The sequence below is a fragment of the Marmota marmota genome, unplaced genomic scaffold (genome assembly GCF_001458135.2).
Source record: "Marmota marmota marmota unplaced genomic scaffold, marMar, whole genome shotgun sequence".
Lineage (NCBI taxonomy): Eukaryota > Metazoa > Chordata > Mammalia > Rodentia > Sciuridae > Marmota > Marmota marmota.
The window spans coordinates 8185269-8208112 of record NW_026000249.1 but is presented as its reverse complement, the minus strand read 5'-3'; the positions used below and the strand labels follow the sequence as shown (position 1 = coordinate 8208112).

The 22844-nt window shown below is 36.9% G+C and overlaps 1 protein-coding gene across 3 annotated transcripts in view; it reads right to left on the bottom strand.

Moving 5' to 3' along the window:
• Cdkl5 (cyclin dependent kinase like 5) overlaps nucleotides 1–22844 on the bottom strand; it is a 172011-nt gene that overhangs the window by 16884 nt on the left and 132283 nt on the right. For all 3 annotated transcript variants that reach the window (XM_048796481.1, XM_015488064.2, XM_048796482.1), the window contains 4 exons: nucleotides 19950–20139; nucleotides 14606–14686; nucleotides 9517–9668; nucleotides 3381–4347 (listed from right to left, as the gene is read on the bottom strand). In XM_048796481.1, coding sequence (XP_048652438.1) covers nucleotides 3381–4347; nucleotides 9517–9668; nucleotides 14606–14686; nucleotides 19950–20139 — 1390 coding nt within the window. The remainder of the gene's footprint in view (nucleotides 1–3380; nucleotides 4348–9516; nucleotides 9669–14605; nucleotides 14687–19949; nucleotides 20140–22844) is intronic.

Below are 22844 nucleotides of genomic sequence, written 5' to 3'. Positions count from 1 at the left end.
AACATAAATTGTCCCAGGAAAGAGTGAATCATCTGATGAATATAAAATAAGCTGAACAAATTTCAACAGATGGAAAGTGAAATTCTCATTAAAGTTAAGGCAAGCAAGGAATAAATTAATCTGAAAATAGTCCAATTAATTATTAAAAAAAAAAAAAAACCCTCTTTCTAATATCTAGATGTCATGGTTCTGAGCAGCACTCTGGTTGTCTATTAGTCAATCCAAAAGTCCTCTAGCTGATTTTAGGCTGAGTTCTCTAAAAAGAACTGTCCAGAACCAAAATTATTTTTCAGAAAGAACTCATATAGCCAATTCAAATGAAAATAAATGCTTCTTGAATGAATCAAGGAATAAGTCCTCTTATTAATTTTTGTCTTGAAAGTCCCATAGTCTATGTGCTTTAAATTTTCTTCTTGTCTCCAGGATAACAGCACTTAGGTTCTCTGTATTTCTCAGCCATAATGATGACAGTGCCCCTTTCTGGAGAAGCTATTACTACCTAGCTCTCTCAAAAAAATGAGTCACAGCCTCAACACAGCACTTGATCTACAATGGTACCCAAGGGGGACAATTTTCACATTTTCTACACTTTAGAAAAAACTATTAAGGAATGCATTACCACCAGCTCATTAGGAGGAGTTAGTTGAATCATATAGGTGTATATTAAGGCACAGAAAGAGTATTAGCTCAAGCCTAGGTGAGATATAAAAAATGTTTTATTTAAAATCTAAAATATGGGGGCTGGGGTTGTGGCTCAGTGGTCAAGTGCTTGCCTAGCATGCATGAGGCACTGGGCTCGATCCTCAGCACCACATAAATGTAAAATAAAGATATTGTGTTCACCTAAAACTAAAAAATAAATATTAATAAAATAAAATCTAAAATATGATTCTGTTTTTCTGCCCCTCACTCTCTGGGGTATTTGGAGGACTCTGGGCAAGAATTTCCACAGTGCTGCCTTTCTTCTTTCTGCTTTGTGACACAATCTTATTTGACTCTTACCACCTATGCTGCTGACAAGGGCCTCTAGAAAAATATTTTAGAAAACAATTTTTTTCTGTCTAACCTAAAGTGGTCACATACTTTGCATGATTCCTATGATTCATTCACAGCTTTCATTACCTTTCAAGCCTTCTGCCACCTTTGCTCCTTTAAATGTGTACTTTGCTGCAGCTTGGTTCTGTACCTCCTGAACTGGACTTCAGTAACAGTTGGATCTGTACTTAGCCCACACTAATTGCTTATAATTAGCTTAGGACAAACACGTTCACAAAAATCATTTTTTTTTTCCTGAATTCACCAAGAGCCAATCATTTGTCCTTTTCCCAAGCGAAACCATCTTTTTTTTTTCCTTACTTCTCTGATACTATGCTTACTGCCAGCACACTTTACCTGGTTTTGACCTCCATCTCATGTCTATGGGCAGGTGGGTCCTAGAGATCTTTCCATGTTCTTGAAGTTCTCTTCTCTCTCTACAGCAACTCCTCAGGGCTCCTCTGACCATTCCTGTGACTCCATTTATGGCCTCTGCAAACTGGTACCTCATGCCCTCCCCTCATCTGGCCTTTCCAGCTTCTTAGAGCATACCTGGGGACCTGAAGACTGTCTCAGAATCCCAGGATCCACCTTGCTCTAGTTGGGTAAACTTGGGCGACTCACCTACCTTCTCTGAGTCTCTGTGAGATGAAGGTAGTGACTTAATGGGCTGCAAAAATCCCCTCTCCCACTAGGAAAAGGAAAGGAACGCCTAGGAAAGAAACCTTCAAGCTTCCATTTCCCTATACTCAACCCTGCAACTTGAAAGACCAGTTGTTTCTACTTCTGAGCAGTTATTAACATCCATACTGTTTTCCCACTGGCATTCACTCAGTCCTGAACACACTCTCTTCATGTGTGCATGACTGCAAAAGCCACTCCAATTCTTGCATTTTCCCCTCCAGGAACATGAAGCCAGTTGCAATCCCTGCAGCACACTATGCTATGTCAGGTCTCTGTCACCCTCTGTCCCCTTGGAATGTTTTTCTTCTTCTTCGCTTCTTTCAAGCCCCTTTCCTGCTGTTGCCCTCACTTTCATCCCCAAATGAAATCCTAACCCTCTTGGAGGACTCTGCTCAGATGCTGCCTCCTTGGGGAGCCTCCCACTGCCCTGCCTAGACTGCCACACTGCTTCCTCTCCCTTTGGAACACATGTGTGTCTCTGGTACAGCAGCTGGAACTCGACCCCACAGCATCAGAGTGACTAATCTGTTGGCAAGTGTGATCCCTGCTAGCCCACAAACTCTAAGAGGACAGCGACCCTGTCATTCTCCTCTTTCTAACTAGGGCCTCTCATGGTGCCTGAGCACATATTCACTCTTCAACCACTCAGCACCTGTCTATATCCTCACCAGAGCAAACCTGCCCCCAAAAGCCATTTCTGACTGCTGCTGCTCACAGCGATCTTTCCTTGTTCTCAATCCTACTCCTAGCCAGTGCCATGTGAACGTAGGCCTTAATTATACCTTAATTATTTCATTGTCAGCATGTATAATTTAATCTTTCCTGAGAAAAGCTAGTTTCTCAAGGGCAAGAACTCTATTTGGGACTCTCTGGAGTACCTGGGAACAACCAGCACCAAGACGATGTTCACTGTCTGAGTAACAGCTCCCACCATCACAAAGAAGCAGCAGGAATGGCTAAAGTTTGTTAGACACTTGCCCTGTGCCAGGCACTGGGCACAGTGCTTTATACATGAAATCATGAAAATATGATTTAAGAATGTGTTCTATTATAGGAATGTTACTTCTTTAAGCAGGTTAGTCTCAGTTCTAGAGTCTGATGATGAATAAGATGGAAAAGCATTATGCTAAAATTATTGCCTGAAGATTTAGACACAACCCATAAAGTCCGAAAATTAACATTTATCCTGGCCTGAAGTTAAATTTATCTGTAGTTCTGGATAAATTAAAGACTTTTAAATTCAGTAAAGATATTGAAGAAGGTCTTAGAAAAAAGGTTTGATTTAAGCAAATGTGGTTTAGACCGATTACAGAAAATACCCATGAATTCACACTGAATTGAGAAAACTAAAAGCTAACCCATATAGCTGATGAGTTCTGTAATAAATCAAAATAGGATTCTTTCAACAAAATATGCCAGAAGGGAACATTTAAGAAAAGAAACAGATTACTAAAAACAAACTTTTACATTCTTTTGAGTACTCAACAGTTGATTTAATTTTTTTTAACACAACAGTCCAGTATTGCTTCTTTGTATTCACTCTACCAAAGAAAGCATGGCCTCCTACAGTAGGTAAAATCTCAGACTGACCCCGAAAGCATCCCTTGTACCCCCTTTTCCCATGATGAGCCACCAGACTGGGTCAAGGTGCTGAGCTGTACCTGAGGTGATAAGAGTTGTAGGCTGTTGGCTCTGGCCGCCATCCCTTGCCCTATGCTCAAGCTTCCGTCCAAGCCTTTGGCTCTCACTTTGTCCCGGGTCACATACATGGAATGCCTATGAGGACGCTGTTGAGAAGAGAAGGGGCTGGTATAGCCTAGCCCATAAGAGAAGGACTCATGAGGTGCAGACAGCGAATGGGAATGGCTGCTGTCCATGTGTTCGGGCAGCTTCAACTCCTCCATTGTTTTGGAATGCCTAGTTGTGGTTCTGCGTGAGTCCAGAGTGCCCTCATTTCGATTATTTCTCCCTGAAGGGCTGAGTAAAGTTCTCGTGTCACTGTGCCTGGTGGGAGTTGGGCTGGTGGGAGAGTTCAAGTCCAAGCAGCTGGATGGGAAGTACCTACTGGTATTGGTATCTGTGATTTGAGCCCTGGTTTCAGAAAGGTTGCTCACAGATTTGGAGTCACTCAATGCCCCATGGCTTTTGGCCTTGGTCCTGTAGGAGGGACTCCTGGAGGACTGGGGAATGGTGTCAATGTAGCTGTGCCGACTCTGCTTTTCACTAGGCTGCAGTGTCCCGGCTTTGCTCTGAGAGCTTTCCATGAATGAGTGCCGGTTCTGTTGAGATCTGCTGCTGGACTTGAGGTACTTTGTGCCTGGGCCTTCTGAAGGCTTCGGATCAATATTAAAGTCAAACTCTGTTTTGGACTTGGCTTCTTTTGGACTGAGAAGATGTGGTATGTTATTGTTGGTGAGATCTTTGCTGGCAGACCCAGGCTGGGTGCTTGCTTGGTAGGTTTTGGTGTGCATTGGACTAAGAGTAGCTCCAGCAAGGTTTCCATTCAGGAAGCTTTCATTGGCAGGAAGGCCTTCGTCAGCCCGGGGTAGACCCACGCTTAAGTTCTGAATGTCCTTGCTGTTGGATCTATGGTGAGACTGTAAAGCAGCACCTTTGCTGGCTTGGTTTCTATGTTAAAAACAAAAGAGGTACATTGGTTTTCTTCAATAGCTGGCACACACAAAGTATCACATTAAAAAAGAAAAAAAGAAAGAAAAGAACACATATTTAAAACACCTCAGTGATTAAAAACATTAACTCTCTCAAACATGTGCTTACCAATAACAAGGAACCTATCGATAAGAAGTAAGTCCCTCAGACTAATTCACTCTGCAACAAAGCACTAGTCCTGATGAAGTTATTATGGCATCTGTAACTGCTCAACTAACTTGCTGCCAACACAGTTTCTAACTGATAATCTGGTAAAACATGCTTTCACTCTGTTGGCTGCTATGAGTGTTCATTATAGAATATCTGCTAAGGAGAAGAAAGCTGAGATGTAGACAGACTCCCTATCACTCTTTTATCTGCTTGAATGTCAGAAGGCAACACTTAAGACTTGAAGGTTACTGTGTTCTCTGAACTTGATTTTTGTTTGTAAATATGTAGCTTGCATCAGAAATACATACTCATAGCACACAGACACCAATATCTCTTTAGTCTTTAACTTGCAGAGTTGAAGAATGAGAATTCCAGCAATGTACTCATTAAAAGAAAATGACACTCTAAAAAGAAATGTAAACTGCTCAGTGAGGTTTGTTAGTGTTTATGTTTTGGAGAAGAGGCAATTACTTAGGGCTCTTTGGCTATCTCCTTGTACACAAGACAGGAGCGAGTCACTAACTGTTCAGATACCTTTGTGTTGGCTAAATAAGAAGCCTATACTGGATCCTAGGAATCTGGAAATGTTAACTGCTTATCAAAGGATACAATTTAGTCTCTTCATTTTACATGTTGTTACTCCAAACTGACTCAAAGCTTCATTTCCTACTTGGCTTAAAATACAAACTATCAATCCAAAGGAAAACCTTGACCCCTATCTAAAACCTGAAAGTAACACCATAACAAGTTTAATTTTATTTATTAAGTAACTGTTTTAAAGGACCTGATAGGGGCTTGGGATAGGTTAGAATGTTTCAAAATGAATGAATCACACAATTTTCTTTTTATTATGTATTCAGAAAATGTTGTAAATATCACTATTGCTAAAGATAATTTGATTGGGGAAAGTTTTGTTCCCATTACATACTCACCAGAAGATTCTGGCGAATCATTTTTTTTTTTTTAATTAATGTAGAATGCTAACCTGTGAAACTGTGCCTTCTAATTTTCCCTGTAAGAATCTGCATGTTCAGGCATCAAATGTAAGGGCCCTTTTCCTATCATATTTTTTAAAATTTATTTTAATTATTTTAGTTGTAGGTGGACACAATGCCTTTCTTTTTATTATTTTATGTGGTACTGAGGATCAAACCCAGGGCCTCATGGCCTTGCACACACTAGGCGAGCGCTCTACCACTGAACCACAACCTCAGCCCTTTCTATCATATTTTTCAGATGGTATTCCCCAGCAGAAATCTGAGAGCATTAAAAAGGAAAATCTTATATTAAACAAGCCTATAATAGTGTGAAAAGTTAATCTCCTAAATGCACTCACTAATCTCTCCCAGTAAGGTCACAAGAATTGCAGCATTAAATAAGGACACTTAAATTTGAGTTGACCAAATGGCAAATCTCAGACCTAGAAAGAAATCAGGAAGAGAGGAGAGTTAAGTTTTACTTTCTGTTGAATAATGTCATTAAAATCTAGACACAGATCAATAAAGGAGAGTCCCTGTATCCTAAAGGCATCAGGCTTTAAAACCATTAGAGTTGTCAACTTAATCTTGCTAACTAAAATATCTCAGTGACTTTTCAAAAACCCAAAAATGATAAGACAGTCTTATACATGAATAGATCTAAGTGTGTTGGTTATTTATTATTTATCCAGTTACCAATCTGTTCTTCACTCCTCTGGCTGGTCCTGGGCCCAGACTGTTTCCCTAGGCTTGCAAACTGGCGACCTTCCAATAGGGCTTAGCAGGGGAAAGTATCACAAGACCAGAGGAGAAAGAAGCCAGGGGAGGTCTTCCTTGCTCCTTCCTGGCAGTGATGCCCTGACTCAGATCCTAGTTGTGTCCCTCCCTCAAGATGACAGCTTCTTCAGGGTAGCTCCTCCTGCCAAGCTCCGGCTGTCACTAGGCCTTGGAACCCTATTTCCTCTCTCTCTCCTTCAGGCCTAGAGAGAGTAATGGCAGAAAGATAAAACATGCAGATATTGGAAAATGTCTCAAGCCTAAAAAAGGACCAGAAGGGGACAGAGAACAATAAAGACAGCTGCTAGAGCTTCTGTCAGCTTCTGGAACTGCTAGAATCACTATTATTGATGTTGAGCACAATTCAACATGGGATGTTATACATATTCACAGCAACATAAGATATAATTTCTAACTGAAAAGAAAGGCTATAAAGTTAAGGCAGAAACATTTGTCAAAGTTTTAGGTTTTTCCATGAATGTACAAAGAGTCTAAATTGCTATTCTGATTAATTGGAAGCAATTAATTGTACATAGTATAATTCCTATATAGAAAGGGCATCATATTATCTTCAAATTGGAGCTCTGCCAAAGCATAACAATAAAATACAGCTTTGAAAATTCCATAGATCTCTTTGACATACAACTGTAAAGAATCTGTTTTAAACTGCCAACCACATAAGGAGATTTTATATATAAACTGCTCTTAAATGATTGGCAGGATGGATGGATGGATGGATGGATGGATGGATGGATGGTTGGTTGGTATATTATGTAAAATAAGTTTTAAAAGGAAACACAAAGGCACAAAGCTACATTATTAGGGGAACATTGGCAATGCAGAACCAGTGAGAGAGGAGCAAGGACATGCTGAAGCACCATCATGCAATCGGAAGTTTTTCCTCTGATAATGAATTTAAGGAGAGCCCCAAGGAGACAGGCAGGGGACTGGGAAATGCCCGAGTCCATTGCTGCCTATAGAGAAAAGAACTTGGAAGACAGGGTATGTGAGAGTGTATGTGCTTCCAGGAATAGGGCAGCGGAACATGTAAGTAGCAACCAATGGATATAGTGATTGTGAGTGGAAAATACCCTGAGAAGTCCAAAGGAGCCACGGTCTGTGATGAGATCCAAGCTAGAATTAGTGTTCCTGACAAGAACACTACTTATTCCGTGGAGTAAGTATGGTCTACAGACAAGTATGGGAAGAAAGCCCTAAGATGAGGTAGGATTATTAACAGAAACCATTTAGGACTTTTTCTTTAATATATTCAACAGAGTGTCAAGACCTGGAAATAAACTCTTTCAGAAATATCTATGTACTTATTTTCTAATGTCATATACTTCAAAAGAGGATTTGGGAGGATTCCTCAAAGATTCATACAAATCATCTCCTCTGAACCTCCTGCAAACACCTCCTTAAAAGACACTTAAAGAGGATTCCCAAGGACAGCCTCAGCCCCACTGAGGTTAACTCCAAGAACTCTCTCAAGTAAGTCACTACAAGACAAATGACACAGGCCCCTTCCAAATATGGTTACACTACTAATGTCTATGGCACAAATCACAAATTTATCATCAGTCTACTGTACTTTATATAATTAGGAAATTTTCTTTGTAAATGTACACTGTAGACAATTCAGGTATAAAGGAAACAAAAGAACCTGAATTGAGAGTGACCCCAGAGAAGACACAGAAATAATCTGAACCTGCCAAATGCAAAGGAGAAACCAGATGATGACTACTATTCCTTACTTAGTATACTAAAATCTCATGGAAGCAAACAACAAAGGAGCTAAGAATGGTCTGTAAGATGCAAGGGGAAACAACTGAAATCAGTCATTTAAAGAAGAGTAAACAGTTCTGAGATACAATCACATGATTGTACTTAAGCAGAGCAAATATAGGACAAATGGTTATCACCAATTGATGAATGTCCTCCCAGACCTTAAAGTACCAAATCTTGAGCCTTCAAATCTCCAGTCTATTAAAAACAAATGCTCAGGCTGGGGATGTGGCTCAAGTGGTAGTGTGCTTGCCTGGCATGCGTGGGGCGCTGGGTTCGATCCTCAACACCACATAAAATAAAAAAATAAAATAATAATAATAATAATAAAGATATTGTATCCGCCTAAATAAAACTAAAAAAAATAAATATTTTTAAGAAATGCTCTATGTGGAAGAAAAATTGGGGGGAGGGTTTAATTTTTTTTAAAAAAGTCCTCATATTAAGAATTATTGTTTTCTCTTTGCAGTACTGGGGATCAAACCCAGGGCCTTGCACATGCTGGGCATCTGTTTCTAGTAGTTAATGAAAGAAACTATATCTTTCAAAATCTAATAATCCCAGATGCCAAGATCAGCTTCTGGAAGATACACGGAGACTGGCTACTCTCTCTCTCCTCCTGTAAATGCAGCCAGCAGAATTGGGGGATATCAGGTCTAAAAAGACAACCTGACGGATCTAATTCCAGGGGGAGGGGTGTGTGTGTGTGTGTGTGTGTGTGTGTTTGAAAAATTGCATTTAAAAAGTACTTTTTTAAAAAAAAAAAATATTTTTTAGTTGTTGATGGACCTTTATTTTATTCGCTTATTTATATGTGGTGCTAGGAGTCGAACCCAGTGCCTCACACATATGAGGCAAGTGCTCTACTGCTGAGCCACAACTCCAACCCTAAAAAGTACCACTTTTAATCGCAGACTTTACTTTTATTTTTGAAGTCATTGGCTTTATTTTTATGAAAAAATAATTTTTCAACAATTAAAAGACAGGAACAAAAACACAAGACCCTTCTAAAGAGTCAGCTTACTTGGTTCAGTTGCAAAGACTGTTCTAGGGTCTGGGCCCACCCACATGTTTGATATCCTCCTTTCCTTCCAGGAATTCCTGGGCCCCCACCCATCCTTCTTCCTCTAGGTATCACCCCAGGGTGCTATTTATACAGAATCTTCTAGGTGGAAACCCCCTGAGTTGCTAACTCAATGCTACCTTTCCCAGAGAATGTATAGATTTCCATAATATACTTGTTAAAGATAAGAAAGACTTTAAGACCCACACAACTCCTTAATTATAGTTCTGAATCATGTAATAAGCATAAGGAAGATATTTTTGAATAGAGAGGGCTTTCCTTCTTTTCTCTAAGTGCATAATTTTAGCAGCCACCTCTTCCACCTACTTGTAAGACCAACAATGCATCTGTATTTCCTTAAAAGGGAATATTTACCTATTAGACAACGTGCTGCTTTCCACATGATAAGGTTTCCTTTTGGCTGACCTTGAAGGGGACCGATCCAAAAGTCTCTGGGTTTGAAATGTAGGGTGATTCAAACACTGTTCTGTCAAGTATCTGTCGGCTGGGTCCAACTTCAGTAAATTCTTAGGAAATAAAGTTCAGAATTGGACATTACAAATTTAAATTACAATAAAAATATTACTTTTTTTTTAAAAAAAAGAAAAGGAAAATACATGAACATTGCAGAATATCTAGTAAAAACAGTTCAGGAAAAACAAGACTATCTAAATCACCATCTCACCATCGTTGTCCTCTGTGTAGACATCCTTCCAGCCTTTTCCTGAATATCATATATATATATTTCCTTTTTAGAAAATCTGGGTCATATTACACACAAAAGTTTTATATCCCACCCTTTTTAACTTACCCATTAAAACCAAAATCTTTTTAATACATAAACATTCACATTCTTCATCTTTTTCCTTTCCCTCAAATATCCAATTCCTATTTCTGGAGGCAGGTCATCAGTTTCTTGTGCAGCCTTCCATAGTTATATTCTGTACACAATTCTATTTATTTCTTTTATTTTACCCAAGTAGTAGCATACACACAACTGTTTATACTTAGGTTTCTTTTCAATCTTTCCACTTGATGTACAATTTTTTCCCCCTTTTCTTTTCTGTACTGGAAACGGAATCCAGGGGCATTCTACCACAAAGCTTCACCCCCATCCCTTTTTATTTTTTATTTGGAGACAGGATTTTGCTAAGTTGCCAGAGGCTGCTGTAGAACTTGCTATCTTCCTGCCTAAACTGGGATTACAAGCATGTGCTACAACACCCAGCCTTGAGACACAACCATAAGGGTTCATTCATATAGGTAAGGAACATTAACTCTACGGATGTACCTTTTTTGTATTGTTTTCCTTGTTTTGTTATTTTTAGTTTTAGAAATTTTTTTTCTTTCTTTTTATACTTAAGATCAAACCCAGGAGAGATTTATCCCTGGGCAACATGCCTAATCCTTTTTATTTTCAGACAGGGTCTCTTTAAATTTCAAGGCTGGCCTTGAATTTGCAATCCTCCTGCCTTAGACTCCTGACTCATTGGGATTATAGGCATTATAGGCCTGAGCCACAGTGCGTGGCCTCCTTGTTTCATTATTATGAACAAAGTGGCAACAAATAATCTTACAATATGTTTGCTTTTTTTTTTTTTTTGCAGTTCTGGGAATTGAACCACAGNTTTCCCCTTTTTTTTTTTTTTTTTTTTTTTAAGAGAGAGAGAGAGAGAGAATTTTTTAATATTTATTTTTTAGTTTTCGGTGGACACAACATCTTTATTTTATTTTTATGTGGTGCTGAAGATCGAACCCAGCACCCCGCGCATGCCAGGTGAATGTGCTACGGCTTGAGCCACACATCCCCAGCCCAACACCACATTTTTAATGACTACATAGAAATCTGTGATATTAACATACCATTATTTAGTTACAGCCTACTACTGTTGGGCATTTAGATGATGGTCACTTTTCATTATTATAATTAATTCTGAGACAAACAATTGTAATCTTTCACAGGATGAATTCCTGAAGATAGAACTGTTAAGTATGCAAACTTTTAAATTCTTTTTGGTTTGTTGCCACATTACCTCCTAGGAGGGTGTCTCAAAATTGTAGGCATCTCTGCAATTGTAGGAATCTACCAATTTCTTGGCATCCTCATCAATAGCAGGCATTTCCTTTTTTTTTCTTTTTTTTTTTAGTAATTATAAAATATATATTTAAAAGGCAGTATCTCACAGTGGTTTTACTTATTTATTTTATTTTTTTGGTGGGGGGAATACCAGAGATTGAAACCAGGGGCACTCAACCACTGAGCCACATCCCCAACCCTATTTTTATTTTATTTAAAGACAGGGTCTCACTGAGTTGCTTAGCGCCTCGCTTTTGCTGGGGCTGGCTTTGAACTAGTGAGCCTCCTGCCTCAGCCTCCCAAGCTGCTGGGATTACAGGTGTGTGCCACTGCGCCCAACCTTCTCATAGTGGTTTTAAATTACATCTTTGACTACTATTGAGGCTGAATGCTTTCACATGTTTATTCTTATGTTTTTTTATTTTTCCCTTTCTAAATCTATCCTTCTTTATTTGTAAGTGTTCTTTATTCATTAAGGCACTGGCCCTTTGTTTTATATTGTATATATTAGATTCTTTACAACTAAAAGTTTTTTCCAAATATTGTTTATATTAGTAACTGAACAGGATTTTAAAAGTGAATCACTGAGATTCTTATTTACAAATTAAGCAAAACATTACCTACATAGCTTAACATAATACAATACAGCACACTAAAATTTGCTCTTTACTTTTCCCTGTCAAAGGAAGGAAGCAGGGTGAATTGTAGCATTCACAAATCCATCTCTAGCTCACTTTTATTGGTTTTGCCCATAGTTAATCTCTTTGTGACCCACTATTAAACAGCAAGAAGAAATTTGCTCCCCAAAAGTCAGACTTCAATTTCAGACAAGCACCTTCAACCTAGCACCATATAAAGTTTGACTTTTGATTCCACCATATACTGAAATGAACACTTTAGGTTGAAATATTCTGTTTATTGAAACACAAACCTCTGATTACATGCAAGTGGATTTACATTCATACTGATTCAGACACAACTCTGAAATCATCTCAATTCTTTCTTATTATCAAACAAAAACTGTCAGGATATATAAAACAATTTGCTCTCACTCGAAGTTCAACAGTTAACATCAAAATGGCAACATTTAAGATACTAGCTAAAAAGAAAGGAAAATCAACCCTTAAGTAGTCTTTTAAATTCAAAGTATATATATCTACTAGCATTAGTGTTATTTATTGTTATCAAGTAGAAGTTACTGTACATACAAAAACTAGTAATTTAGTAATTTTCAAATTACTTGAAAGGATGAGGTCTTCATGAGGAAAATATGAAATTTACCCAGTTAATAGTTTATAAAATTCAGCATTTTGAGGAAAAACATGATCCTCCTCACCATCACCACCACCACCATCACCATCATCATCATCATAAAATAGATCCAACATAATTATTGTATCTATTCTTAAAATAGTTAAGGGCTTGAATTAATGCTGGTGACTTTTATCGCCATTGAAGTGGTTGAAATGAACAGATGCAGGATGAGATGGCCATTTTAGATACTTCTATTACCTAAGACAAAATTATCCAGACAGCTTTTGGGAATGGCACAGAGAATATTTCTTCATGAAAGGATAATTGGTATTTTTTAATTTTTCAAATTCATTTTCAAAAATAGCTAAAAGACAAAAGGAATGGATTCTATTTATGTACCATTCAATAATAATAAGGCAATGTTAATGGTTGGTGATAGAAGGGGGCAGAGCAGGACAGGAGCATGAAGCCTAGGAAGGATCATAAGGAGGGTTCAAGGGTATTAACACATTTCTATATCTCAATCTATGTAAGGTTATAAGAATATGTTAACATTATAAAAATCATCTGAGGTGGAGACATAATATGAACACCTCTGAATGTATATTTCAGTAAAACTATTTACTATTCAAGAAACTTGACAATAAACTCATTTTAAAAAACAGGAATTAGAATGTCTAACTTATGGTTCTACTTCTGTCTGTGGTACCTTTTTTCAGTACTTGCTTTTATTCAGATTCAGGTACCACCCTGATGACTGGTAATTACACTTGACAATGATTTAACAAAAAAGTTCAATTATTTTTAACTAAAAAACAGACAAAAGGCAGAAAACATGAAATTATATTTACTTCCATTTTTCTACCTCATTTACATTTTAAAAGTTACCAAATTAAGGCCCTGATCAATAAATATTGACTGTGAAAGATTATATTGACAAAACCCAACTGATATAAGTGATAATTTATACCTAATTAAACTGAAAGAACTTGGAGGTTGTTTTTTTTTTTTTTAAATAGCATTTCTCAATCTGTATTCAGGACATTAGTGCCTTAGAGTTTTATACAAAAACAGTTTTTAGTGGTTAATTAAATTTGGGAAATGTTGAGTGAAACAACAATGCTTCTTTACATGAGATTTCTGAAACCATTTACAGGTTAATGAACATTGTGAATCTCTAAGAAAGGTTATAAGGTATGTGGCCTTTCCCAAATGCCACACCTCCCTCCTCCACCTCCACCCCCACACCTATTTACACTGTGTTCCCTGGAACACAGATTAACATAGTTTAAAGCACAGTGAAGTTCTAAGAATGCAGCTCAGCAATTTCCAACTATGCTAAGTCTTTTAAAGGTTCTATGCACACACAGTGTAGCCTCCACTGATTTTGACAGTTGACTGAATGGGCATAAAATAAAACGCATCTATTAACAAGCATTTTTTGAAGGTCTACTATCATACAACCAATGCTTGTTTATACACTTGTTGGCTGCAGCAGAAGCTGGGGAAATAAGAAAAATAATTTTTGCTCAGAGGGCTAACTGCTTGTCTACTATGGAAGAAAAACCTAGTAGGAGAAATCTGAGGATGTTTTTAGTAGTTCAGAGCAGGAAGTGTTCTGAACAAGGGGCTAGCACAAGGAACATTCACACCACAGTAGTAGCCAGTGTCTAAAGAAGAGCCAGAAAGAGTGAGTTATCTGGGAGAGAAGAAGAGGTTACACAGAGGAGGAGAATTGGGTTCACTGATTATATCTGTACAAACTACGAGAGGCCTTAAATATCATGTAACAGAAATTGTAGAATTTCTTTTCCTTCAATATTCATTTTAACAATTGTTTAAAAACTTATGCCTGATCAGCTCTGAGTGCTGAAGATTTTTATTACTCTGCCTTAGGAAAACGAGTTAGAGATCTCATGCTATTGTCTAAATGAACTACGATAATACCAGAACTTGTTGCAAGTTTAAACAAATTACATTCCTTTTAATGTGAAATAGTCCCCCATTATTCACAATTTACATCTAGTTAACAAAACACTTAATTCATAAAAGCAGGCTATTATCACATGTAGACACAAGAGAATCCATACATCAAAAGACATTTTCATATAGATAGATATCAATTTCTCCTACCTTCATTAGGTCAAGTAAAACACTATTTAAAATTCCAAGATATCTTCTCTCCAATGATTGAGGGTGGTTCACAGCCGGAAACTGTAAGGATAACACAACAGGAATGTCAGCATGTGGGGAAGGACATGTGTGCACGTGCTTGTGAGCACAGCAGAAGGGAGCAGTTGAGAAATTATTGCCTAGTACCCATCCAAGCAAATTCATATTTGTATATTACTTTTGGTATCCATGTATTTCAGGTATGAATTAACAGGACTGTATGTTAAACAATGGGAAACTTCACAGTGAAATATGATATATAAATCTAGATAATACTTTTAAGCATGTAAAATTGACTAAGATATAAAATCTGAAACTATTTATACAGTTTATAGAGTATTGTCTCCTTTTATAAGTTCTAAAATACTTTACACAGAATGTCTACTTAATTACTGATGGTAATTGGGGGACTAACAGGAGGGATACAATATGATATGATGTAAGATTTTTATAGCTTTTTCACAAGAACATAGCATTTATTCCTGAAAATAGCTAAGTTTTACAAAGGAGAAAAAGGAAGCAGGAGGCCAGAACCTGAAAGGCCATCAGAATCAGAAACAGTGAATTCAGGCACACACTGTAATTGCTTTAAATGTCTTTTTAAAATGAACTGTTTTCAATTCTCCCTTTTTGTAAGTTGAGGCAGGGGGCAAACATAGGCGCCTAGATTAACAAATGCAATTTTTAATAAAATGAAGGGGAGAGGTCAAGTTTATTTAGATGTTCTACCCTTTCCTGTGCTAACGCGCACTTGGCACTATCTGAGTGAATGCTGAAGCACTGGGTAATATGACTGGCAGAGCCCAATGCCATGTACTCCCTCCAAATGTGAAGGCTAGTTTGCTTCTTTATACCAATATAAGAGCATTTCAAGCTACTGAAATCCCTAAACATGTAAAAATAAATGGACAGAAGAACTAATTATGGGTAAAATTCAAACAAGCTATTTAAAGAGTGATTATGACATCATCTGCACGCTCTGCTCAGCAGGGCAGGAGATGCAGAATATGGGTAAGACCTAAACCTTGCATTTGAGGAATCTATTATATGATTGGGAAAACAATCAGTGCTACACTGTGCAAACATAAATTCTAATGGAAGCTCAGAGAAAAGAGATCAAGGTGGTTTGTGGCTATAGAAGCAAGAACCCATAGGTAATATCTGAACTATGTTTTGAAGAATAAAAAAAAGTGAAGACAAGAGAAAAGTAGGACAGCACCTCCCAGATAGAGAAGGAAAGAATAACATGAACTTAACACAGACTCACAGGCAAAAACCTAAAACTGATTTCTGAGGGACGTGATGCTATGCAAGGCATTTTAGGTATTATTATTCTTTCTTTAGAGATGAGGAAAATGATGATCAGAAAGTTCAAATAACTGGTTCAAGGAAAGTTACATAAGTAACAAGCAGCAGAACTAGTATTTGCACCCAGGCCTGTGATCCAAACCTAAACTCTTTTTAAACTGAGTCATCTCTCCTAATGGAGAAGCAGAAGTTCCTTTTGATGTTATTGGAACATTAAATATCAACCCAAAGAGAGAGACGCCTGTCATGCCATGATAAAGACCCTGTACCAGTATATTTTATTGATTGACTGATTGATTGATTGATTATGGTACTGGGAATAAAACCCAGGTGTGCTTTACCCCCGAGATACATGCCTACCCCTGCCTTAATATCGAAACAGGGTCTTGCTAAGTAACTGTGGCTGGCCTTAAAATTGCAATCCTCTTGCCTCAGCCTTTCAAGTCACTGGGATTACAGGCACGTGCCACCTTGCCCAGCACAGTACATTTTGATTAACATTTTACTTCTATATTACATACCAGATACCCTCTCCTTTGCTTTTCTCAGAAAGACCTTTCATTGATAAGAAAATCAATTCTGAAAGTCAAAAGGTGTTAGAACTATTATAATAAAATTACCAAGCAAACTTCTAACTTAAAAAAAAAATTATATGTTTCGAATGAAATCTACCATTGTAACATGAGATGATTCAATAGACAGCTAAAACTTAAGCACAGAAGTTTAAATAATAACCTAATCAGTAGTTTGTTTCCTTTCTTAATCACTTGGTGGATTCAATATAATGAGCATACCTTTTTACTGAGCACTGACTATATATCAGGCACTGGACTGGGTATTTTATATCCAATAATTCATCTTCATAACAACCCTATCAAATGTTATTCTATTATCACTATTTTACACATGAAGAAACAGAGGCACAGGATGGCGAAATAAGTTGTTGAGTTCATTCAAATAATAAATATGGAGTCAGGCTTTGAACACTAGCAGTTTAACACCGGAGTCTAGGAACTAAACTATGAGACAACAATTGTTTTCCAAATAATGCATACAGTTAGAGCAACATCTTGTGCATTTCCCATTCTCTATGCAAGTGGATCCAATTGCACATCATATGCTGGATTTTAGTTACCGGTATATGGGGCTCACGGCAATTGCAGTTCACAGGCTCTCTGTGCTCAGCTCTCCATTGCAGACATTCTCAAGGGATATCATAAAAGAAAACTTTCCCCTCAAAGGATGTTGTTAAACCTCTAAAGAGACTGAACTAATTTAGTTGAAATACTGCAAACATTTTCAGACTAAAATGTAAACATTTAAGGCTTATAAAAATCAAAGTGCCATGGAAGCAGCAATTTCCCTGAAGAATATTTATAAGCAGCATTGTCAAATGCCGCCTAACACTTTACAGGTAAGATTGTTTAGCAAGGAGGTCTGTGAACAAATAGGACCACAGACAAATGAGGAAAATACACCCTTTGTGTGGTCTCTCTAATCTAAATGCTATTCATTCTTCAATATCTACTTAAAATGTCAAATCCTCCATAAAGTCCTTTCTAATGAATCCTTATCTATGATTTCTAACTTTCTGGAATGTTTGACATGCATCACAGTCTAAATCATAATGAGATATATTAAAAAGCAGTACAATAAAATAATGAGTACAGTTCTGTAATATATATTATACTTTCCTATAAAATGTATTGTTTCATAATTATTTTAGTATGAAATCCTTAATTCTTTAGCGTATTAAGGCTAGGTACCATGTTGTATCCGCTATATATATTATATATTATGTAGACTATTATATAGACTATTCATCCTAGAATAGTCTAGAAGAGGCTTTATGGACAGAGGAGATTTGGTTGGAGTCTAGGCAAGTGTTGGGAACATCAGAAAAATGGAAATGAGCCATTTCAGAACCCACATATCAAGAAAATGGTGGGAGGTTCAAGGTAGTTTAAGAACAAGGGGCAGGGACAGGGTGGAGATGATGCTAGGAGGCTCCTTAATGCTAACCCCTAAAGATTTCAACTTTATCAGCAATTCTACAAAGGTTTTTAAATAAAAGGGAGATAGAAGTAAATGCATAGTTTGAGAAATGCGAAAAGACTTAAGTGAAGAAATTTCAAGAGATTAGTTTGGGAGCCAACTGTCTATAATTCAGGCAAAAATGACAAGGGTGAAAGAAGCATTGGAGATGAAGAGAAATGAAATAAAACTCAGCTTGGGTGCTGATGGCACTGGTTCATTCGATCCATAGATCACTCAGATGTTTAGTGAGGGCCCACCAGACATATTCGTTTCTGTGTTAGATGCTGTAACTAACTACAGTGATAACAGATGATGTCCGTCCTTGAGGAACTTATATGCTAGTGGGACAGAACTTGATATTAGTAATTATCAAGAAAACAACAAATGAAATAATACCATAATGTGATAAGTGGTATGACAAAGAAAGAAGGATACTATGGAGGAGAGAGATGAGGTAGGGTACAGAATATTGGGTGGACAGAGAGAGGAGGCATTCTTTGAGTTGAGATTTATGGAGGGAGAAGAGGCTGTGCAAGGGAAGAACAATCTTCCTGAAAGAAGCCACAGGTCCCAAAATTCATGAACCTGGAAAAACCTCTGAATGTTTATGGAAGCCAAATAACAGAAAAATAGAATTTGGAGAAAGAGGGGATTGGAGATAGGTTTAAGACAAAGTCAGGGATCTAGAGGACATGGATTAGGCAAGGATTCACAGACTATGGCAAGGAGTATGGATTAATTCTCAGTGAAACAAATTTGATATGACTAACTTTATTTGTGAATATAATAGATTTCCCTTACTGCAAGACTGAGGGCAAGTTTTATTTATTGTCATGTTTTCAACATCTAGTATGACAAATGTTCAATAATTGTTGAACTAACCTGGTAAACCACGTGTGCTGTTTGTACCCTAATTAATGGCATAATTTGGCTAATTTTTGGCTTACAAAAGCAAAAATAGAAGGAGAAAAACTTGCCCGAGGCACTTCAGTCGCATTTGGAAGAGAGACAGAAAGCAGAAAGGAGATGAAAGAGAAACCCAGCAGGAGCTGGGGTTGTGTTGGGCACTCAAGTGTGAACAGTGGTGTTCTCCAAAGGGAAACTAACTGAGGTCTAGGAAGTCAAAGAAAAAAACCGAAGTGCTTTACAAATGGCAAGATAACATGGTTTGAGAATGATGATGCATTTAAGAGAAAGAAAGGAAGTGATGAAAGATTATTTTATAGCTTCCACCAACTAACATGTGGGCCCAAAAAATGTTTGAAAACTTAAAAAGTTGCTTTTGGGATAGATGGAAGAGAGGGGTAGCCTGTAACTCACTAGCCACTCCAATGAAGTGCCTCTACAAGGTAGGTGTTCCTTATTTGGGGAAAGTTCATACTTTCTAAGATGCTTTTTGGCATATTCTAAGAAAACAAGCTCTGTACAAATTTATCAAGTTTAGAAAAGGCTGCTTAAGACAACACATGGGTTTGTAAAGAATATGTGATATTTCACTGTCAATGGACAAGCAATATTTGCTGGAACAAAAACCTTTAAATCTGCAGGATGCAAGTATTCATGGCCTTCCTCAAATCACTATAAACAAGTTTGCTCAAGTAAGTAGTAAGTATACATACATTTTGTATCTTTCAGGAATACTTAATATTTTGAATAAAGAGTCTAAGATAATTGAGGTTTAGAATATAGTAATGTATATGCTAAAAAAGATCTTGAAAAATTAGAATTTATAAATGAGAAAAAAATATTAGCAGTTCCTACTTTCAAATTCTGATCATTTTTAAAGCATTCACAAATACTATATAAGACCCGGAAATAAAATATGATAGTGGGGATTATAAACATTATAATGGGAAAGGGAACAGTTTTCAAAGGACAGCTTAGCATACCACTGTGCAATGAACAATGAACTAAGTACAGCTGTATTGATTCCATTTGGGGTTTTAGCAAAACCTCTTACCCGGAGCCCGTGGAAGCGAGGATTACTATAGAAGAGCTTCATCTGCTCAGATGGAAGTGGTCCTAGCACCTTCTGAATAGTAAAAAGTTGGTCAATTTCGCTTTCTCCAGGAAATAAGGGCTGTCCGTCACTAAGCTCCCCAAGAATACAGCCCACTGACCACATGTCTACAGACTTCCCATAGGGAGCTCTGAAAAAGCAAAGGGAGAGATTATCTTGACAACTGAGGACATATAATGTTTGAAAACTTTCCAAATTATTTTGAACAGATTCATGACTTAAAGTATATTTGTGTATTTAAGAAATTTTAAAATGCCACTAGAAAACAGTACAACTGAAAATAAGGAATCATGGATATTCAAGTAAAAATCCAGAATACAAGTGAATAAACCTACATTAATAAAGATGTCAGTTTAGTAGCAATTTAATCAGCATACACTAATTTGATATCTGGGTATATCTTGAATATGAATGGCTTAATAAATCCTAATATAGTGCACATGGCTGATGAGAAACACCTCACTTGGGAAATAAAATGCTCCCAAGAAATATAAATTCTAGGTAATTAAATTATACCTTAGCTCTCTAAATGTCAAAAAGTTATATTTTATCCAGTGTATTAAAATATACTACTGACTTGTGTGTCTTCTTAAACAAATAGTGAATATTATTTAACCTTTGATTACTTAGTGTCACAATATCCAATAGCTGAAATGGTGCTAAGTTCTATTGTATTATTTACTTGAATATAATTGTACTCTACATATCCAGGGCTTTCTAATAGCTACCTTCCTAAAAGCATTATTAGTTTATTTAAATGGTTTAAAGCTCTCTTCTAGGATCTGAGTTTACCAGAGTGCTTTAGGAGGAGAGTTGCTATTACAAATAGAAACTATCCATGAAAATCTAAGCATTCCCAAAACAGCTCTATACCTATAACCCAAAATCTATGGCTGTAAGTCAAATTATTTATGGTAGTTTAAGTAAGAAACCATGTATATATTTTAGTTTCAAACACATATAATACAAGTTCTTTGTTGTGTTTGATACTGGGGATTGAACTCAGGGGTGTTTTACCACTGAGCTACATCCCCAGCCTTTTTTTTTTTTTTTTTGATGGACCTATATTTTATTTATTTATTCATATGTGGTGCTGAGAATCGAACCCAGTGCCTCACACACATACTAGGCAAGTGCTCCACCACTAAGCCACAATCCCAGCTCCCCAGCCTTTTTTATTTTATTTTGAGACAGGATCTTTTATTAAGTTGCCCAGGCTGGCCTTGAACTTGTGATCCTCTCAAATTGCAGGAATTACAGGTGTGTGAAATCATTCCTGGCAAATAATCCAAGTTTTAAGAATGGAAAACCAAAATAAAATATATGATAAATGAAATAAAATTCTAGAATGCCACAATGATATTAACAGTTAATATCAAAACTTTTAAACCAAAGCACTGTTAACATTATACAGAACATGTTTCTAGGGTAACAAATCACTGCAACAATAAGGCAACATTTCATTTCTTTCCACAAAAACTTAAGAACTATATGAGGAAACTTCATTTAAATCTTTTAATACTGATTGTTCTTTCATATCTTTTTGAGAGAAAGAAAATATCCTAGGTACAAGATGGAAAAACCTTTAAAAAACCTCTACATACCCTAAATAAGCTATTTTTTCTTCTGTCATCTGATTTGCATAATTTATGCAGCTGGAACTATTTTGAATGTCAAGGACAAAGCCCTGAGAATACGTAAAAATGAAAATTCTTAATGTAAAACTAAATATCAACTGATTTCAATGGAATTTTTACACAAATAATATAGTTCTTCAACTAGTACTTGACAATCACTTGATTAACTAGTCAATTTAGCTCAAATGAGTTGCGTTATCACCATCTACTTTTGGTAGCTATCACGCATCTCTAAACATAACCTCAGTTTTCTGAGAATGATCTACTTCATACTCTTTTTTTCATTGGCAAATAGTGTCCAGTAAATTCAATGAGTCCAGAATGGTACACAGAAGAAACACAGGCAGAATGAAATATCAATCCTAAATCCAAGAATAAAAATTAGCACAGAAATCCAGAACGTCCACACAAATGAGGGGATAATAAAGTGACTAATGATCATTTGATTCTCAGGATGAAGCAAGCTTTTGATTTCAAAAAAATAGTAAAGTTTCCAAAAACTGATGCCAGTAATACTTATAGGTTCTGGGTCAGCAATGAATCCAGAAGTACTACCAGATGGTTGGTAGACACTGGGAAATGAATAGTTAACATTCATACAAACCCCTCAGAAAATAATTTAAACATGTAGTCATGCTCTTCAGAAAGAAAATCAGAAATTTATATTGCTATATTGTACATTGTTGGGTGGGACTGCAAACTAGGACAATTACTCTGGAAAGCAGTTTGGAGATTCCTCAAAAAACTAGGGATGGAATCACCATATAATCCATCTATTCCACTCTAGCAACACAGCCTCATCAAAGTTTACAGCAGCACAATTCACAATAGCTAAGTTATGGAATCAACCCAGATGCCTGTCAATAGAAGAATGGATTAAGAGATTGTGATACACACACACACACACACACACAATGGAGTTCTACTCAGCCACTAAAAAGAATGAAATTATGGCACTTGCTGGTAAGTGGATAGAAATGGAGATATCATGCTAAGTGAAATTAGCCAAACTCAGAAACTCAAACGTCAAATGTTTTCTCTCATATGCAGAAACTAGAGTAAAATAAAGGAAAGGGGGAGGAAAGGCTAAGATTACATAAGGAACCAATCAAATACACAAATTAATAGACAAGTGAAAGGAAAACTAGTAGAGGAAGAAGAAAGGGGGAGGGGCAAGAGGGAAAAAGGGAAGGGGTGG